Below are 19,080 nucleotides of genomic sequence, written 5' to 3'. Positions count from 1 at the left end.
CAACTAGTGTCTACCGAACTCGGTAGTTCGCGCCTGCGGCAGATACAAGATGCAGCCGCAGTGCTAGAGCGTATTCCACACAAGTCGAGACGAGGACTGACAATGATGGAAACACGTGGAACGCCACTCTCACGTAGAGGCAATTTCGGAGCCTGCACTTTCAGAAGTACCGGAACCAGAGTCACTGAGCGCCCACTCTCCTAGAAAGCCTTCTTCTTTTACGGGACCAGCGAGGTCGATATCGTTTCGCGTGGCCCATGCTAGGATCTGTGAGCGCTTAACCAGCATTGTGGCAGGCGAGACTTCGTCAATCCGATCAGCCTCCTGAAGTTCCGTGGTTTTCTTGCATTTTCGTGATGACGCTGCACAAATCTTCATCTCGTTGAGCGCCGCTATCACATCTTCTGGTAGCATGCCTGTCCTCTCACCGATATCTCTGACTGTCATCTCTTCCTTTGCAAAGGATGCCTTGCTTTTCGAAGGTCCGCCGAAGATCTTCTGACCATCTGCATCAGCACTTTGACCCATGAAATATCTGGCTATACGTTCGGACCAGAATCTTAGGTAGCTTTTGCGGCCCAGCAGACTAAGTGGCTTCTCGGGACCACCAATGATACTATCTTCCCACTCCCAACCACTGAGTTTGTATGACACAGCCATCAACAACTGGCCAAGGTTACGGTGTTGGAAAGGTGGAAAGACCAAGATGCACGCAAGGTTATTAGCATCCCAGGACAAATTTTCTTTCGAGAAGAAGCCCATTACTTGTGTTTTCAGACCAAGATCAGTCGCAGATCCAGACGATCGTCGTCCTCGAACACGATTTTTGTTCAACCCCGATGATGCTGTGTTGCTTGGTGGTGTGTAGGTAAGCACAAAATAATGGAAACCGGAAGTATCGAAGAAAACGCTCTTTTGCTCAAGAAAGAGTTTCGCGTACAATGAAAGGTTTTGACAGTAGAGTTTCTCCTGCTCTCCGTCCACATCCCATACAGTGTAACCATCCCAATCGTAGACCTTGAGAGCCGTCTTGGGTACAGGCCACCACGTCTCGGGATTGGCCTCAAGATCCTGCACATGGCACTGAAGATGTGAAACATAGACAGTAGGAAGAGTAGTGTATTTGAAGCAATAAGGGCAAATATGAAGCCTGGGTACGGGTGGCACGATCGTCTTCTCGAGGTGACCGTTTCTCGCGTCACCATTCAAGGATGCCTTGGATGAGTGGTGATCATGACCAAAGAGAACACTTTCTGGATATGGCGAGAAGTACCAGGTGTCGAAGAGCAAAGTTCCAAGCACAACTTTGTCGATGTTACGGCTTAGTATCTTGAGTGATGCTCGACGAGTATGAGATGGGGAGCCTGGCGGCTTAATAGCGAATATATCATGGTCCAGTGCTTCAGGCATTCCCTAGCCGCGTCTTGTATCTCAACATGTACGACTTTGGCAAGACAGCACAGGCATTGTGCATATTCCCTGAGCCAGAAGGTGTTTAAGTCGCGTATGGTGGTTAACGCGACGAACACAATTTGAGGTTGGTATCACTAGTATTTGGTATGTGCCCAACAGGGTAGGTACGGCGAGCAGTCTCGAGATCTTTACACGTGGCCGATAATGAGAACATGAAATGAGGCTGATGTTAATGACAAAGTACATTTGCTCAATTCTTGTGCAGCTGCGTTCACTCGACCTGTTGCATGATCCTGTACTTCCCTAATGGTAGCGACTTACTAGTTACTACCTCGACAAAATGAGGGTCGACATTTCAGATCTAGGCCTTGTTGCCGCCATAGTCACAGCATTCTTGCCCCTGCCATGTACTGGTGCCGCCGATGCCTCTATCTCGAGCTTGGTTGCCTCAGCGAAAGCAGCGAGGGCACAGGGTCACAATGCCGAAGCGTTGTCGTTCTTCGATCAAGCAGTCAAGCGTGACCCTTCAGATTACATGAATGTCTTTCAACGTGGAGCCACTTACTTGTCACTTGGACGTAACACCCAAGCCAAGGCGGACTTCGATGCAGTGCTCAAACTTCGGCCGGGTTTCGAAGGTGCTCTCATACAGAGAGGCAAGATTCACAGTCGAAATGCAGAATGGCAAGCAGCCGAGGAGGACTATCGACAAGCTGGAAAGAAGACAGAACAGGACCTAACCAGCCTGAAAGAGGCCAAAGATGCTGCGACGCATGCCATCGATGCAGAGAGAAGAGGCGACTATGAGTCATGTATAAACAATGCAGGTACTGCTATAATGGTCGCAGGTACGGCACTATCTCTACGGCAGCTGAGAGCACGGTGTCGGCTTGAGAGGGGTGAAATACAGGAGGCAGTAAGCGACCTACAACATGTCCTTCAGATCCACCCTGGAAACCTAGAACCTCATCTGCAGATCTCGAGTATGCTGTTCTATAGTCTCGGCGACACCGAGCGAGGTCTGAGCCAGATCAAGAAGTGTCTACATTCCGATCCGGACTCTAAAGCCTGCGCAGCCCTCCACAGGGAAGAGAAAAGCGTAAGCAAGAGTCTCGACAAGCTTAATACCCTGCTTGAGAAGAAACAGTATGCATCGGCCTCAAAGATCCTCGTTGGCAGTGCTACGGAAGACGATCCTGGTCTCCTGGCAGATGTCAAAGCAAACATCGCATCCGCAAGGCAATCGGGCTATATTCATCCCAAGGCTGGCTCAGAACTTTACACACAGCTCGTGGAAAAAACATGTGAATGCTACGTCGGCATGAACAGCTACAAGAAGGCAGCCTCCTACTGCAAGGAAGCATTAACACTCAACCCAACCTCTCTCTACGGTCTGCTCTATCAGGCCCAAACACAGCTCGACGCCGAGAACTACGACGCTGCGATCGGAACACTCAACACTGCCAAAGAAAACCACCAAGGAAGTAGACAAGTCCAAGAGAAAATGCAAGAAGCACAAACCCTGCTCAAAAGATCCAAGAGCAAGGACTACTACAAAGCTCTCGGAGTCTCTCGCGACGCAGACGAAGCCACCATCAAAAAAGCATATCGCAAGGCCACGAAAGAGTTTCACCCAGACAAAGCAATGGCAAAGGGGGTCTCCAAAGAGGACGCCGAGAAGAAAATGGCTGCTATCAATGAAGCGTACGAAGTTCTCAGTGATCCTGAGCTGAAAGCACGATTCGATCGTGGTGATGATCCGAATGACCCATCTTCACAACATGGTGGACATCCGTTCCAGGGCTCGCCTTTTGGCGGCGGCAGTCAGCAGTTTGTTTTCAGGCAGGGTGGGCAGCAATTTCACTTTGGTGGTTCCGGTGGAGGCAATCCATTTGGAGGGTTTCCATTTGGCTGATTAGTATTTATCAGGGCATGAAAGAATGCTCGAAGTTTTCAGGTCTTTGTATTCTTATTTTGTTTCAGCGAGGCGTTGGTGGCTTTCATCGGGACGTGGTATTTCCTGTAGCAAAGGAACACAGGTTCAAGAACCTGAAGTGTTACCCTACGCCTGTATCTTTATAGCTGCCTCTACCAACAAATAACGTCTCGAATTCATTCAATAGACAATATATGGCTGATACCCATTAAAAACATCACAACATTTTTAGCTGGAGCCACGCAAATGCTTGTCTATCCATTGAAACCAAACATCAGAATTGCTATCCGCCTCAATTGATGTCAAAACAACGAGAAGCATAAAGCTTGAATACGCTAAAGAAGCACCAACGCACCAATACACCATCCCCAACATAACTTGTCTAAATACCTGCCCATCTTACACAATCAACCCTTCCCTTACACTCTCCCAAGTCTTCCTCCCAATACCACGGACCTCCAACCCAAGCACATCGTCCCAACACTCCAAGCCAGATGCGCCTCCGCGGTCCTCAAGATGTTGTACGATTGACTCCGCCTTCTTCGTGCCTAGACCGCTAAGTCCTTTGAGCTGAGATATGCTCCGTGCGTTGAGGATAGATATGAGGTGGATTGTTCTGGGTGTTAGTGGGGCGTCGGAGGTACTATTGTCGATTAGAGGGTCGGGAGAATCTCTTGAGGCAGAGATTGGACAGTGTTTTGAAGTTGAGTCTGAGGGTTTAGAGGACTTTTTCTTGCGTATTGGAGGCGAGCCGTCGGAATGTGTGTCTGCTTCCGCTTCTGCTTCTTGTCCATAGCTCTCGTCCACGTCAGGTTCATCTCTTCGACCCTGTTTTGGATCTTGTTTGCCTGGTCGAACATCTTCTTCAGCTTCGAGATTTTGGCCATGTTGACAGCGCTCTGGCTCTGCAGATTCCTGTTTGCTTTTCCTGCTCTCAATCACTTTCGTACGTAACTTTTCAATCTTGCGTTGTAGCTTCTCGTTAGCAGGGAAGAAAGGCTGCGCCAGTTCATACATCTTAAGTGCACTGAAGTCCTCTCCTCTTGCCTGGTGTTGTTTAGCCATGAACAGATAGCTCAAACCTTCGGCTCTTTCTCCTTCTTGACCTTCCAGACGGCGCTCTATTGAGTCGAGGCGAGCTTGGACATCTGCTGGAATCGCTTTTTCTATTGCTGCTGATGGTGGCGGCGCATTTTGCTCTCGTGCAGCAAGAATTTCTGACACCTTCCTTTCTACCAGAGCATCGAGAGTCGCGGCAGTTATTTTCTGAGTTTCGGGAGGGCCTTTACGAAGAAGAGATGTAGTAGACGTTGTTGGTCGAGGTTGCTTGAGCGGACGAAAAGATGCAAGCATGTCGGTTGCAGTACGCTTCAATGGTGAAGATTTCTGCGGCACAGATCGACCGGTACCAGTATGAGACTTGTCAGCATAAACTGAGAACAATTTAATTGGCTTCTCCTTGTCAATCTGTGCTTCCTTGTTGGCAAGTATATTGGCGTTTGTGGATATATTGCTCAATGGTCGAAGAGGTTTTCTAACCACTCCCGTATTGGTCGTGGAAGGAGGCCGAGGAGGACCTTTGAAGATGGGCTCATTCTCAACCTCTCTAACCTCAATCTTCTTCGTTCGGTTTGCAAAGTTGAGAGAGGTCAGAGTGTCGAGATGAAAGGCTTTTGTGGGTGGAAGGTTGAGTATCATCACAGTAAGTCCGTTATTTTGCCCCAAACTCAGTATTCGTGTCATTTTTGACTCGCGATAGGGTATCCGTGACTGCTTCTTGCTTATGGCCTCGACACATTGAGCGAGTACAAACAATGACTTGTTGATTGAAGCTGATTCCACCATTCTCTCCTTCACGTTGCCCGTACGCCTGTTGTCTTCGGACCCAGCCAGATCAATAGCACATATGGTTGAGGCTCGAGACTCGGTCGCGGTAGAGATGGTAACTTTTACTCGCAGAATCGCATGCGACCTCGAGCTCTCAGCATTCAGCTTGGTGGACCCAACACTTCTATTGGCATTTGCCTTATCATAAAGAAATTCGAACTCTTTCAAACTTGAGCATGGGACTTCTGACAGACCAGCCACGACCGTTTTTCCTCCCTCAGCTTCTCGAATGGGTAGACCGGTGTTTGTGCGTTTCTCTGGTGGCTCGAAGAGATCAAACACTTTGTCTGTATAGATCTCGTAATAACTCATGAGGACATCGACTGTGGTTTTGCCATTACTTGATTTCTCTAGAGCCTTACTCTTGCGGAAGATGCTGCTCAGTAGTCGTGGAATCATTCCTCTGTCCGCAAGCAATTTGCCACCACGCATCGTATGAGTCTTCCCACTACCTGTCACACCATACGCGAACAGCGTGACATCGAATCCTTGGAACAGGTGCTTGATGGTAGGTGCAACTGGATATATTAGCGCGTGGAAAATAATACTCGTTTGCTGTTCCTACCTTCTGCATCAAACAAACCTTGCTGCGATATATCTGCGCCATATGCTGCTGAAAACGCAAAGCTGTATTCCTCGTTCTGCGACTTGGGATTGGGTATCTTGACGATTTGTGGCTTTCCATCGCTACCCTCATGTATGGATAATATTTGGTCCTTTTCAGCCTCCGCTTTGAGCAGAGGCCGTATCCTAGCTACCACACGTACACTCATTGTTAGATACAAGTGAAGGTGCGCATACGAGACTATGCATAGAAGTCTTGATCAAGGTGACTAAGTAAGGCGTGGACCACGGATTGTGAGGTTGGTTGGCCAGGCAACCGAAGGAAGCCAAGTTGACCCACCTATTCTCAAGCAGTCGCAATAAGTTGCGAGTTTCGTGCGGTCCTCGAGCGCCAACGTGGTCCAATTTAAGATCTATGGTTGTCATGCTCGTGTGAACACTGCTCGCGTGCTACCTTTTCCACTACCGTTGTTAGACGGCAGCACTACATGACAAGACAACGAAGGTTGAGTCAGACAGCAGGTGCGAGTTCGTGTCAGAACGAAGACGTGCAACTCTGTGCTCCGAGTTCACAGTCGATCTATTTGAACGTCCTCACTCTCTTCGCATGGCGTACCAGATTCTCTATAACACCCTCGAAGGCCTCTTTCTCTTTGCGCAGGCCATCTTTCTTCTTCAACCAATACTCAAGAACCAGGCTGGTCTTTTCAGTAAGCGATTCCAGCTCTTTGACGTGAGCCTGCAACTCGTCGTCCGTAAACCCCTCGAGCTTTTCATTCGTGGTCGCACATAATCGTTTCACTGCATTGAGGTCCAATGGTGGTGGTGCAGGCAATTGGCCTGGCTTCATCGACTTGGGCCTTTCCCTGCCACGCTTTGCAGTGGATACTGATTGCTGGCTATCTATGCTAGCACTTGAGTCGTTGGTTTTTGTCGAGCGTAGTTTAGTAATAGAATCGTTCTCTGGCTTCCCTGCCACGGGCGAGTCGTCGTTGGTCGTGCTGGTCCGTGATGGTAATTCAATGTCGGGCAATATCAACTTCTTCTGTTTGCTTGGTGGGAGGATCTCGTCTAGGTCGACGGGCACGCCTAGACTTATGAGGAAAAGGCGACGTATGCGTGACTGCGTCCAATTAGGTGGCTGTAGTGGAGGTGGAGTAATGAGCTGCTTCCATAGAGACCTCGAGCGGTCAGTAGGAAATATAGGGGAATGTAAAGGTATAGAATCGGAATCTATAGTTGTTTCACTTGGGGATGTGGTGGTCGGAAACATCGCATCAAGGTGTAGCCTAGTGGTTTCCAGGAGGTCAGGCAAGTCGGATAGCGCGTCAAAGTTTATCAGTGGAAAGGAGGGTGCCTCTGTTCGTGTCTCTGCATGCTGGTTCGGATCCGTCGAGGACGAGTCATTGGGAGCTTCTTGCTCAAATTCGTCAAAATCCCCGAAATCGTCGTCGGCACCAGCTTGATCACCTTCTTCAAAGTCGTCGAAATCCTCTCCGAAGCCATTCCCATCGTTGTCGTTAAAATCGTTTTCTTCATTGTTGTCACCTTCCGACTCAACTGCAGCAGTCAGTTCGCGTTGCTATGGTAAAAGTGCGATTAGAGGACTAAACCTACCTACCTGACACATCACTTTCAATCTCCATCTTGTCCGGAGTAGCATCCTTCTTCCTGAGTTCGGCGGCAGCAGTGCCAGGGACTTCACCATGAGCAAGCTCATCATCCGCCCTGGTGACCACAGTCGCAGGAATCGAAGCAGTCGAGGTGTTCCGTGAGTGGCTGGAATTGTCCTTGAATTTTGAGCCTTGTGATGGATCGGGATTCTTTAGTACAAAATCGGGTGTAGCGTCCGTCATTCTCTTCTTGTATGCTGGAGTTCCTGGTTCTTCACCATAGCTTGTGTCGTCCGGATTCAACTTCTCTACAACAGTTCGAGGAATGGGCGTGCCGCCTGGCGTCAGAGGAGGGTCGAGGAGCTGTCTGGATGATCTTTTGCTCAAAGTGCCTTCAGGGACAACTTCTATCTCGTCTGGCACAGCATCCTGACGACGCTTGTCCCAAGCCGCGGTGCCTGGCACTTCACCATGTCTCGGTTCGTCGTCAACCTTTTCGACTCTAGTAATAGGTATTGGTGAGCTAGGTGTTACCGGCCTCGACACCCTCTTGCGACCTTCTGTGGCATCTTGGAATTCGTCGTCGGAGGCTGTAATAAGTCAGTATTTCAGAAATAGAAAGTCATTGTGGTGGGAGAATCGTACATAGATCGTGTGCTCCAGGGTCCTCCACTTCCGTGCTCTTACGAGGGATGTCCAGATGGATAGACGTGCTTCTCGGCTTCGACATTGCAATTGGCTCCTCGTATCTAGTGAGTCCTAGTGACTGTGCTGACCAGGATTTACAGCATTAGTAGAACAAACTGCGTCGAGGCATGACGGAGACTCCCTGTTCAGCTGGTCGGTAACGTGCCCGCTCAGACAAAATGGCCGGTAGGCTACCCATGCTTTGTCCTCAAAGGAGCTAGCATTGATAGAGTAGGCTTTGAGGCGCGTCTCTGCGCGTGTCCTGACTATTATACGATCCATTACCAGTAACACCTCTACTACTTCAGCTCTGCTACACATTATTCACCCTATGCGCTGCATAACCGACTAGATATTCGAATCGCATCTCGGCTCAGCACATTCGCTGCAGCTTCGTTCTACCATCGACCGTCGATTCCTTTCGCTACCTATCACTTTTTACTAATATGGCGTTCAATTTCGGCTCTGGTACAGGTGGCACTTCTGGTCAATCGAGTGGTGGTCTCTTTGGCACAGCTGGCTCCAACACGACTGGTGGGACAGGAGGCTCGTTATTCGGTAGTGGCGTAGGTGGAAGCACAGGCTTTGCCTTTGGACAGACTCCAGCTTCAGGAAGCAGCGACAACAAGACCGGAGGCATATTCGGTCAGTCCTCAAATGCGCAAAGTAGCGATAACAAACCTTCGGGAGGACTGTTCGCCAGCAAGCCGTCTACAGGAGGTTTCTTTGGCCAGCAGACGTCCGCACAATCCGCAGATAACAAGCCCTCCTTCCTCAGCAACGTAGGATCCTCTGCATCTGAGACACCTGGCACTCCTAACCAGTCTGCTGCCCCAAAGTCCTTGTTCGGCTCAACCACACCTGCGCCAGCAAGCGGATTCAATTTCGGAACCACATCTACCACTCCTGCAGGCCAGCCACCAGCTCAAACGCTTTTCGGCGCAAGTACTGGCACATCTACCTCTCAACCGCAGTCTTCCACGCCTGCCCCTATGTTTGGAAACCCACCTTCCAATACCGGTTCCTCACAGCAGACAACTGCCGCTCCGACCTTTGGGGGAATCTTTAGTGGTGGTTCAAGTTCCTCTGGTGGAATCTTTGGTCAGAAGAAAGACGCTACACCATCTACTGGTGGCCTCTCATTTGGTCAAAAGACGGATACTTCTCAACAGCCTTCGAGTGACGGACTTTTTGCGCAGAAGCCTGCCGATTCGGCAACGACACAAGCTCAAAGCACCCCAATTTTTGGTGCAAACCCATCATCGAGTCAGACAACTCCTGGCGGAATGTTCAGCGGATCCAGGCCGACTGAAACTACACCTACCCCAGGAATTTCATTCGGTGCTCAGACTAGTGCTGCACCAGCGTCAGGTACTGCCACTTTCAGCTGGGGCCAGTCGAACAAGGATAACAAGCCTGCTGATGCAGCTTCAAAACCAGAGACCCCTAAACCTTTCTCGTTCCCTACCACACAATCCACCCCTGCAACATCAAATGCACAACCAGCTGCTTCACAACCAGCCTCATCAACTTTCTTCACTCCTACCACCCAGTCAGGAGGGCCTGTTTCGGGTTCCTCACAAGCCTCAACTGCTACTCCTTCGACTAGTAACATCTTTGCCAAACCCGGAGCTCCTGCCAGTCAGGCTGCTGGCTCAACACAAACAGGAAGCTTCCAATTTCCCAACTTAGGTGGAGTTGGTTTAGGCGGTAAGCAGCCAGAGTCTACCCAAAGTAGCAGTGCTGCGCCTGCAGCGACTCCCTTGTTCTCAGGTATAGGTACAACTAGCACGCCTGCTTCATCCGCTGCAGGCACATCCACAGCTGCATCCACGTCAGGCTTCTTTGGCTTGGGTGCAACATCAGCACCCAAGACTTCGGAGCCAGCCACAGCAACCACAACAGCACCGACTGGAGGTGTTTTCAATCTAGGTGGTGAAAGGACTCCCGCTCCTTTAAATAATGCAAACCCTACGACAGCCGCCACAACGGGTCTTGGTGCCTCTACCTTGGGACAGCCAAATCTGACAGCTTCTACAGCAGGACCCGTACCACCTCATCAATCACGGCTCAAAAACAAGACAATGGACGAGATACTAACTAGATGGGCCTCCGACTTGACTCGATACACAAAAGAATTCAAGCAGCATGCAGAGACTGTAGCTCATTGGGATCAGATCATTGTCGACAATTCGCAAAAGATTGACAAGCTGTATGTCAAAACCCGGACTTGTGAGAAACAGACCATGAGTGTGGAAATGCAATTGGCAGCTGTGGAGAACCAGCAAAACGAGCTCGAGGCATGGCTAAATAAATATGAGAATGATGTCGATGAAATGCTCGCGAAAGATGGACCAGCTCAGAACGAGCTGGGTGGACCAGATCAAGAACGAGAACGAACATACAAGCTTGCGGAACGACTTGGCGAACAACTCGACGATATGGGTCGAGACTTAGAAAGCATGATTGAAGAAGTCAACGCTGCAAATGCCAACCTTGGAAAGGGTAACAATGCTGACGAACCTGTAAGTCTACTATTGTTGTTAAACCTGATCGTACACTAACCTGCCTCTAGATTACACAAATTGTCAAGATATTGAACTCCCACCTCAGTCAACTGCAAGCTATTGATCAGGGAACATCGGCCTTGCAAACTAAGGTAGCCGCGGCACAAAACGCTGCTAAGGGCATGAGCTATATGAACGGGTCTTTGGGTGGAGATAAACAAGCTGCAGCAGATAACTTCTGGCAGACTTATTTGCATCCACGGTAGAGAAACATAGATTTGGCGTCAATGGTGGCATTGTACAACAGGAGCAATTGCAACAGATTTGACGTCTCTGGGTCGGGCTGAGCGCAGCTTCATGTAGAGACACAGTCATATCAAAAGTTGCTATGAGAGTGGAGTATGTAACAGCCACACGAGATATAACGATCACTGTTGATCAGTCGATCCGAACACGTCAACCTTGAGTTCTTTCGATCCGTTCTTGTCCTTCCTCGCAAAGGTTTAATTTTTGCATACCTTCTCCTTCAGCACTCATTGACCTGTATCGCCATCACAATTAGCCAGTAGTCCTATACGATATCAAGTTGGAATGGTGGATGGCTGTCTCGTCACGATGATCGCTCGCTCCGCAGCATAGCAGCCCATCTGCCCGTCATTGACACCTCGCTTCTCTCAACCTTTTCAGATATTCACTAGTTTTGCTCACCACCTGCACCTCTTTCAAGCTCATCGATATGTTTGTCCAGATCATCGAGGTGTGCTCTCTGGGCCTTCAGCTTCTCCTTCAGGGCTTTGAGTCTAGACGTGAATTAGTGGAGGTCTTCGTGTGTGCTGTTGTTTTAACGTACGCCTCCTTCTCTCTTTCTCGGATGAACTTGTTCTCGCTTGCTTGTTCTCGTTTGTTGAAAGAGTCCCTAGGTAGACCTATCAGCTGTTGCTATTCTATCCCAACAACCCTGAACATACGATGCAGCTGAACCACCAAATCTGGTGCCGCCAACATCACCCTCTGCCTGTCGAAGAGCTGCAGCGGAGAAGGACCGCGACGAAGCTCGGTTGAGCTTGAAAGCCGAAGTGCGTAGCATGTTCATTTTCGATAGATGAGGAGCAGGTTGTTCGATATGACTGTACACGAGTTTCGGAGAATGGTACTGAAGTTGTGGTTGATCGATCAAGCCACCAGCTGCTTGATTCAGTTAGAGCTCGTTGTCAGACTGGCGGCTTGCCTTACGTCAACCTCGCATTCAAGGATCAACGATGTTCCGTCGCTTCGAGGCATGTACACGGAATTTCGGGTGGTAATGGCCGTCTATGTGAGCGATGACAATTGTTCGAGTGGCTAGTCACAAGTACAATGCTTCAGCCTCAACACTCAACAGAGCACGAAGCTGGAATTAAATTCGATCCTTGAATAAAGCGATAGAGCACAATCTACAATTGCAATTTCTCCTATGACGAGTCTACTCGACTCATCTGTTCTCTTCGTATCGTGTTTGCTCTGGTCTGGGCGCAGTAACAAACAATGCCATTTCTAATGTGATTGACGGATATCGAAATACGTGGTTCAAGCACGAAGAAACCACTGTTTCAGCCTGATCGCTGTTGGGCGCTTTGGTGTTTGACACGCTCTTCAGAGATGAGACATCACATGGTCGTAAGCCAATTTGCCATGTTTACGACGCTTCACAGGCTGTAAAGGCAAGATTAAAGTGACAAACAAAAGTAGCATAGTGCGTAATCTGGCCGGCTGGACGCAGTTTGGCCCTTGAGCCTGTGCCCGCTTGTGGCTTTCTGTACTCTTTAGAACTGCCCACAACTTTGGTTCTCCTCGATCAAACACTCGCATTCAACATTACTGCCTATCAGTATACCTTCCGCTTCGCATAATCAACCACTGTCTATTCGACTTTGAACCACAGCATAGCTCTTCAGCTATCGCACACCTTCCACATTTATTGGTCCTTCCTTGATTCAGGTAAGATGCGACTGTCCCGTCCGTGCCTTCCCATAGGGGCACGCACTTCCTGCCCCACGTTCAATCTTCAGCTATTACCTGGCAATTGCCGTCTTGAAAGCACCTCGAGCCTGCCAAATTGTCGACCGGATAATACTTCTGAGATTTTCGTGGGACTACGCTATTGATCGCATTGTGAACACCATTTGCGTCCGCACAAAGTTTTGCAGTTCTGCAGTTCTACATCGACGGCTGGTTGAATAGATACACCTCAATCTCATTCTGCACGACTTCTAGATGGCTACGTCTCAAGCCTTCATCGATGGCTCGGAGGCAGAGGTGTCAACAAACTCCGAGATACCCACACAGCTGAGTGGCAGAAAGACATTGTTGCTTGTGATACTTACTTTTCGATGCTGTCTGAATGATTGTTGCTGATTGTTCTTTTCTCAGGACAATCCTACTCTAAAACGCAAAATGGGTGTCGAAGAGTCAGTCTACCTGGCCAAGTTGGCTGAGCAGGCCGAGCGATATGAAGGTATATTCCAGCTTCCATTCTCCCGCAAGTTTCACACTGATAGGCAACAGAAATGGTCGAGAACATGAAGGTCGTGGCTTCGGCAGACCAAGAACTCACCGTCGAAGAACGAAATCTCCTATCCGTCGCATACAAGAATGTCATCGGCGCCAGGCGTGCGTCGTGGAGAATTGTCACTTCCATTGAGCAGAAGGAGGAGTCCAAGGGCAACGAGGCTCAGGTCAAGCTCATCAAAGAATACAGACAGAAGATTGAGGAGGAGCTTGGAAAGATCTGTGAAGACATCCTTGATGTCCTGGACAAGCACTTGATTGCGTCCGCAAAGACCGGCGAATCAAAGGTCTTCTATCACAAGATGTAATTCTCGATTCCCACGACGTTGGTGCACCAAGACTAACACTTGTGTACAGGAAGGGCGACTACCACCGATATCTTGCTGAATTCGCCGTTGCAGACAAGAGGAAAGGCTCAGCGGACAAGTCTCTTGAGGCCTATAAGAACGCTACCGAGGTCGCATCGACCGACCTTGCTCCTACACACCCAATCCGATTGGGTCTCGCGCTGAACTTCTCTGTTTTCTACTACGAAATCCTCAACTCCCCAGATCAGGCTTGCCATCTTGCCAAACAAGCTTTCGATGATGCTATCGCTGAGCTTGATACCTTGAGCGAGGAGAGCTACAAGGACTCCACTCTCATCATGCAGCTCCTGAGAGATAACTTGGTATGCAACTCTCTGCCCGGTTTTACCACCGACGTATTGCTAACACGTATTAGACTCTCTGGACTTCGTCCGAGGCCGAGCCACAAGAACAGCAAGGCCAATCGGCCGAAGCACCAAAGGAGACTGAGGCCGCTGCCGCACCTGAAGCTACTGAAAAGGCTGACTAGAAGGAAATGGAGTTGGAATGATTGATACAAGGAGGCTTGTGCAAAATCCAGATTGCTTTCGGTTCCTTGCGCTCTTCGAGCACCTGGTACTCTTGTAACAAGTTCGCGATACAGCTATACCCACTCTTCCTTGTTACATTTACGATATCCCAGAGCTTTAGCTCTATCGATGATACACGATAGCTTGGTCAGTCGGTCGTGCATAGGTAGTAGTGTAAGACAGACATAGAGAACAGCGATTGCTGAGCAGGTGTTTATGCTCAGAGACAAATGGCTTTGGTGGCTTGTGAAGTCATCCTCAATCAACGCCTGCAGAGTCTTCGCCCACTCGCCAAGACCACGACAGTCACTTTCCGTCTGCCTCAACTTTACCTTTAAACTAGGACAATCGTCGTCCAGATGATGTTGCATGCCAATTTTTGACTATACATGTCCTGTCAATCCAGACAGGTAATGTAACACCGTGTCATCGCTGGAACAGGATGTGTCCTTCTCAATCTCACAGCGTTTTGCTTCAGCCTTGACTGGGCTCAAGGCAACTCTCAATCTAGTACAAGAACTTACAGATATAAAAGGATGGCCTATCAACGATGTCTGCGTCTCATGTATCTGTGCATGTTCTTCCTCGTGGTCAATCAATGTAATTGTCGATCTACTAACGACGAAGCCTGGTATATGTCATGGCACTAGCAACAAAGAGGACGCCAGCGATCCATATCAATCCAGCCAAATTCTCCATATACGATTCTGATGTGTCAGATGCCTCGGATTTCGAGTCCGATGCAGATGAGTGGGTTTCGATCTCGTCTACATCGAGTACTCCGCCGAGCAGCACGTTGCCTCGACATCTTGTGCTGAGACCTGATAGTCGCTCGAGGAAGTCTATCTTGGATGCGGCGGCTGGAGTCTCTGCCGCAGCAAATATTGGAGTAAAAGGTGTTGACCTGGCTTCTAGGCCAGCAAGCTCCTATACTGGAGATACAACTCGTCGACACCGCCGTAATGACTCCTCCAACAACACAGGCCACGACCCTTCTGCAATATCGACACTCAAGACACATCTCCCAACACTCACCGCCATATACATTGTCTCAGCCATAGCTATACAGCACAAACAGACCATTACCTCCGAATCAATCGAACCCTTCTCTTCTTTCATGAGACCTCCATTCTCATCCATATCCCTACCACCAGTATCGCTATATACTCCAAGCAGCGAGGAGTGCTACCTACAGATCTGTGCCGATTGTGCGAAGCCAAGTATGACTCTGTTCTGTAATGGAAGCTGGTCTTCGAGTACCGCTGGTATCTGCTCGGAGCATGCTAAGATCCTGAAGCGGACGGAGAACTTACACAGAGGGAGAAAGGGGCGTGCACAGGCTTTGGTGGCGTGGCGCCAGCCCAGCGACGGTAAGAGTGAGAGCAGAGGTGATTCAGGTCGAGCGACGGTCCAGGAAGATAGAGCCAGAGATGTTGAGCTGTTCGGCTCGGTGCTGGAGGCGGTTCAGCCATTCGAGAGAGCCGATACTGAGATGTGTGGGGTGAGAGTGTTTGATATGACTGTGCCTAGCTCTACAGAGATTTATGTGCATAGGAAAGGGTGTGGATGTGGTGGTAGATAGGAGAGGTTGAGGAAACAGTATTGGACAAAATTTTCAGAAAAGAGCTTTTGCATTGAGCGTATGGAGCCAGAGGCTGTTTCTCTGTGAAGGGGTCTTTTGCTGCTAGACATAGTATGTGCATATTTAAGACAACATGGCTAGTTATGGGGGTCAAATATCTTGGCTACTAATAGCTTTCGCCCGGGGACGTTAGGATATGGGTTGGCTAGCGATCCTCTTTTAAATGGGGATGCGAGAGTCGTTCACTGTGTTCAGCACAGTTGGCACCATTCTCATGGGTTCGCAATACAAAAGGTAACACGTTAAGAAGACGAAGCATATCTTATTCCTTCGTGCTGTCGCTGACCGCACTCTCTATATGTATAACGACTTGGGTATCTTGAATATGTTTCTAGACATGTAGACATTGTAGACACTTACATATGCTCGCTGACTATGCCCTGCCGCTGCTGCTAAACCTCACATATCTCCAACTCGAAAGTCTATTGCTGGTGGAGTCGTGGGTGACAGTATCTTGCTCACAAGAACTTGTCAGCTGCGGATTCGTTGATGCCGATATTGTCCGGCTCAATAGCAATCTTTGTGACTTTTCCGTCCTTGGTCTTGACTGCATATCGCTTGCTGCGCTTGTTGCCCATCAGAGGGGTCGCGTCGAACTCGACGTCCCAAGCACGGGAGAAGGCGCCTGAAGCATCTCCAAGGAATCGAATACCTGAGTTCTTGTCGGAATCGAGTGTCTTGCCCCACGCCTTCATGCTGCGATGAGGTTAGTGGTGTGGTCAATGCTTCTTGCTGCAGTGTTATTTGCGCACTCACACAAAAGCATCGTTGACGGAGATGATGAAGGCCTTTCCGGCCTCCTTCAACTTAGGATCGGCAAGGTAGCCAGGAATGTGCGAGTCTGAACATCCTGGGGAGAAGGCAGCTGGGACGCCGATGATCAGACCTTCTCCTTGTGCAAGCTCTTTTGAGAGGTTGACCTTATTGCCAGGGCTGTCCTCAAATAGTTCAATGTCAGGAATAGAGTCGCCGACTTTGACCTAAAGTCCTGTTAGATAAGAGATCTCGTCGCAGTAGAAGTTTGAACTACATACCATACTTGCGGTTGATATACTAAATAATTTAAATTGAATTGAGTTCCTGATTGATCGTGTACTGTGAAGAGGACGTAGTGGGCGAATGGAGGGACAAAATACGGAAGAAACAAATCTTTTTGTAAAAGGTTGTGACATCGATGCGGGGAAGTCAATTTGAGTTGTTTATACAATCCGAGCAGTTGCGGTTTATCGCACTTGTTGATTCCACAACTTCACTTCTGCTCCATAGCAGGAACGATAGCAGCTCAAGTGAAGAAGAAGAAGAAGAGAGAAAGGTATTCAATCTAATTGGTCAGGATAGGCACGAGTGGGGTGTGTTCCCTGTCGGATTTCACAACAGGTACTCAATTCAGGGTTTGGAAATTCAAATCGTGGTGAAGATCGCTGTCCAGTGCATAGAATAGTTACAATGCAGTGTAGTCTGAGCATGCTATCCAGCGACAAGCTCGTATTGATAGACTGCTTTTGCTATACCTCTATACTAACTGCTTGATCAGTAAGCTCCACCTCTTGTCGAAGAACATAGCTTGATAGCTTGATAGCTTGATGCCATGTGTATAAACACTGGCAACTGGTGCTTTGGTTCTCGTGCCAGTGTTCAGAAGTGTCACAATTCTTTTTCTATCGATTAGATGTACTGCTAATGACCAGATCACAGCAAGTCGAGAGACTCGTTGCTGTCCTCGAAATCTGCTGCCGGATGACCAGGAGCTTTTGCGACAGTTATCTACAAGTTTGGAACGTACCCTTGTCACTCTTGTAGCAGCTTATACACGGTCAAGCTGCTACGTGATGCAGGAGGACGCCATAAAGTTTGGGCATGGTCGTGATTTGGAAGCATTCCATGTTCTAGCTTCTTCCTGGGGTCTAGACTCTTGTCGACCACGCGGGCCGTTGTCGAACAACAACCTTGCACGTTCCCTGCGGCTCTTGCCATGCTACAAGTACGTTCTCGGATATCGTTGGCTGCAGTTGTGGTAGCACTTCGCAAGGCTGTAACCATCCTAGAGGGGATACATCGACAGCTATGCCGCCTGCTGATGCCATCCACAGCTGTCGTCCGGTTAGCTGCTGAGCTATGCGTACAAGTCAGCTTCGAAAATATCCTGGTCCAACATAATGTATGCTTTCGGGGAGAGATATAGCTAGGAGCACGACCACAATGATTGTGCTCCAGCATCTACTGCAGATATACGTCAAAATCAGTTATGTGTGTTAAGTGCTGAGTCAGATTTTGACATGACTTTTCGAACAGCTTGAGCGCGCTGTCGAACCTGACCGTACCAGCCAGACTCAACGTTGTCGCTGTCGCTGACAGTCGTAAATGTATGGTGGGAAACAATCCAAAACAGGCTCGTTGCATTCGAGCAAGATGGCCCGCCGCTACTAGTAATAGCTCTATGCAGCTGAGTTTGAGATCGATCGCCATTCGTGTTCAGCGACTGTAACGAGCAAGGTTTTAGAACCGGAGATCGGGCGGCCCGATAAGTAACGTCATCACGAGTATTGAAACTTCAAGAGTTTACGAGTACTCACAACGAGCTCGGAGACAGTAGGACGGCAGCTTTCCTTTGCGGTCTTGTGTTTTTGAGGTTCTACTCGTATAGGCTAGTGCTTACGGGAATGGTCTTGTTTATCCAGCCATGGCGAACATGCTTGGAGAGGATTTAGTTCGCTCAACAGCAACAATGGAACAAGACGAAAATCTGATGAATTGGACGATTCGCCTATCCCACTCGAGCATTTCGATAGACAAAAAGAGGTGAGCCTACGCCTTGTCTGAACAAGCGTTCTACCTAATATTTTATGCTTCACCCGAACAAAAAGCGTACGGAAGACGGCAGGTGTTACCGACAGAAACGTGCCTGCAGCCTCCAACGAGCTCCGCGAAATCGCTGTAATTATTTCGCCGCTAACTTCAACTCTCAATCCTGTCATTCGCTACCATATCAATAAATTTTGGATAGGTTGCAGGGTATCTCAGCCGCTCACAAGGAGTTCCGGACATGGGATCTATGTTTCTGGAGGGAATACAAGCTACAATACTTTATCTCACGAACTCGGAAGTGGCAACAACCACTGTCCTACCTGGCTATGGTAACAGTCGCTCGTGGTGTACTTTGGTACTTGAAGTCGACCGGTTGCTCACCATAGAAGACTGCCTGAATGAGCTTAGCGAGTGATCGTTGATTGCTGATCGCTGATCGCTTGGGATGTGTTGCGAACAATGTCAATGTGACCAGGGTACAGCACACTAGTACAGCCGGCGAAAGAGCGCCATCAACATCATCGTCTGTCGCATTCATTGGGAGCGTCCCATCTTTTGACGCTCTGCTTTGATGAAAAGCGTTCACAGCTACTGATGCGCTA

General features: G+C 49.0%; 8 protein-coding genes across 8 annotated transcripts; 3 read left to right on the top strand and 5 right to left on the bottom strand.

Annotated features, from left to right (window-relative positions):
• Nucleotides 1-129: 129 nt before the first annotated feature.
• SAS2 (SAS complex subunit) lies at nucleotides 130-1,410 on the bottom strand (the record flags this gene model as incomplete). Its single annotated transcript, XM_064895796.1, has 2 exons — nucleotides 130-1,083; nucleotides 1,159-1,410. 2 exons carry the CDS (start codon nucleotides 1,408-1,410, stop codon nucleotides 130-132), a joined length of 1,206 nt encoding a protein of 401 aa, XP_064758483.1.
• A 343-nt stretch (nucleotides 1,411-1,753) lies between these two features.
• Nucleotides 1,754-3,328, top strand: LTR64_001414 (uncharacterized protein; the record flags this gene model as incomplete). The annotated part of the gene is made up of 1 exon (XM_064895795.1): nucleotides 1,754-3,328. The coding sequence occupies one exon, from the start codon at nucleotides 1,754-1,756 to the stop codon at nucleotides 3,326-3,328; it is 1,575 nt and encodes a 524-aa protein (XP_064758482.1).
• Nucleotides 3,329-3,748: 420 nt separating this feature from the next.
• On the bottom strand, nucleotides 3,749-6,009 carry LTR64_001413 (uncharacterized protein; the record flags this gene model as incomplete). The annotated part of the gene is made up of 2 exons (XM_064895794.1): nucleotides 3,749-5,754; nucleotides 5,802-6,009. 2 exons carry the CDS (start codon nucleotides 6,007-6,009, stop codon nucleotides 3,749-3,751), a joined length of 2,214 nt encoding a protein of 737 aa, XP_064758481.1.
• A 371-nt stretch (nucleotides 6,010-6,380) lies between these two features.
• On the bottom strand, nucleotides 6,381-8,143 carry LTR64_001412 (uncharacterized protein; the record flags this gene model as incomplete). The annotated part of the gene is made up of 3 exons (XM_064895793.1): nucleotides 6,381-7,360; nucleotides 7,422-8,003; nucleotides 8,059-8,143. 3 exons carry the CDS (start codon nucleotides 8,141-8,143, stop codon nucleotides 6,381-6,383), a joined length of 1,647 nt encoding a protein of 548 aa, XP_064758480.1.
• Nucleotides 8,144-8,546: 403 nt separating this feature from the next.
• On the top strand, nucleotides 8,547-10,873 carry NSP1 (FG-nucleoporin nsp1; the record flags this gene model as incomplete). The annotated part of the gene is made up of 2 exons (XM_064895792.1): nucleotides 8,547-10,625; nucleotides 10,676-10,873. The coding sequence occupies 2 exons, from the start codon at nucleotides 8,547-8,549 to the stop codon at nucleotides 10,871-10,873; spliced, it is 2,277 nt and encodes a 758-aa protein (XP_064758479.1).
• A 428-nt stretch (nucleotides 10,874-11,301) lies between these two features.
• On the bottom strand, nucleotides 11,302-11,700 carry INH1 (ATPase inhibitor; the record flags this gene model as incomplete). Its single annotated transcript, XM_064895791.1, has 3 exons — nucleotides 11,302-11,407; nucleotides 11,458-11,523; nucleotides 11,576-11,700. 3 exons carry the CDS (start codon nucleotides 11,698-11,700, stop codon nucleotides 11,302-11,304), a joined length of 297 nt encoding a protein of 98 aa, XP_064758478.1.
• A 1,340-nt stretch (nucleotides 11,701-13,040) lies between these two features.
• Nucleotides 13,041-13,991, top strand: BMH1 (14-3-3 protein; the record flags this gene model as incomplete). Its single annotated transcript, XM_064895790.1, has 4 exons — nucleotides 13,041-13,101; nucleotides 13,152-13,458; nucleotides 13,512-13,824; nucleotides 13,878-13,991. 4 exons carry the CDS (start codon nucleotides 13,041-13,043, stop codon nucleotides 13,989-13,991), a joined length of 795 nt encoding a protein of 264 aa, XP_064758477.1.
• A 2,140-nt stretch (nucleotides 13,992-16,131) lies between these two features.
• LTR64_001408 (uncharacterized protein) lies at nucleotides 16,132-16,710 on the bottom strand (the record flags this gene model as incomplete). Its single annotated transcript, XM_064895789.1, has 3 exons — nucleotides 16,132-16,369; nucleotides 16,430-16,653; nucleotides 16,708-16,710. The coding sequence occupies 3 exons, from the start codon at nucleotides 16,708-16,710 to the stop codon at nucleotides 16,132-16,134; spliced, it is 465 nt and encodes a 154-aa protein (XP_064758476.1).
• Nucleotides 16,711-19,080: the final 2,370 nt, after the last annotated feature.

The sequence above is a fragment of the Lithohypha guttulata genome (genome assembly GCF_036872675.1).
Source record: "Lithohypha guttulata strain CCFEE 5908 chromosome Unknown scaffold_1, whole genome shotgun sequence".
Classification (NCBI taxonomy): domain Eukaryota; kingdom Fungi; phylum Ascomycota; class Eurotiomycetes; order Chaetothyriales; family Trichomeriaceae; genus Lithohypha; species Lithohypha guttulata.
The sequence above is the reverse complement of the archived record's forward strand: the minus strand, read 5'-3'. Positions and strand labels throughout refer to the sequence as shown.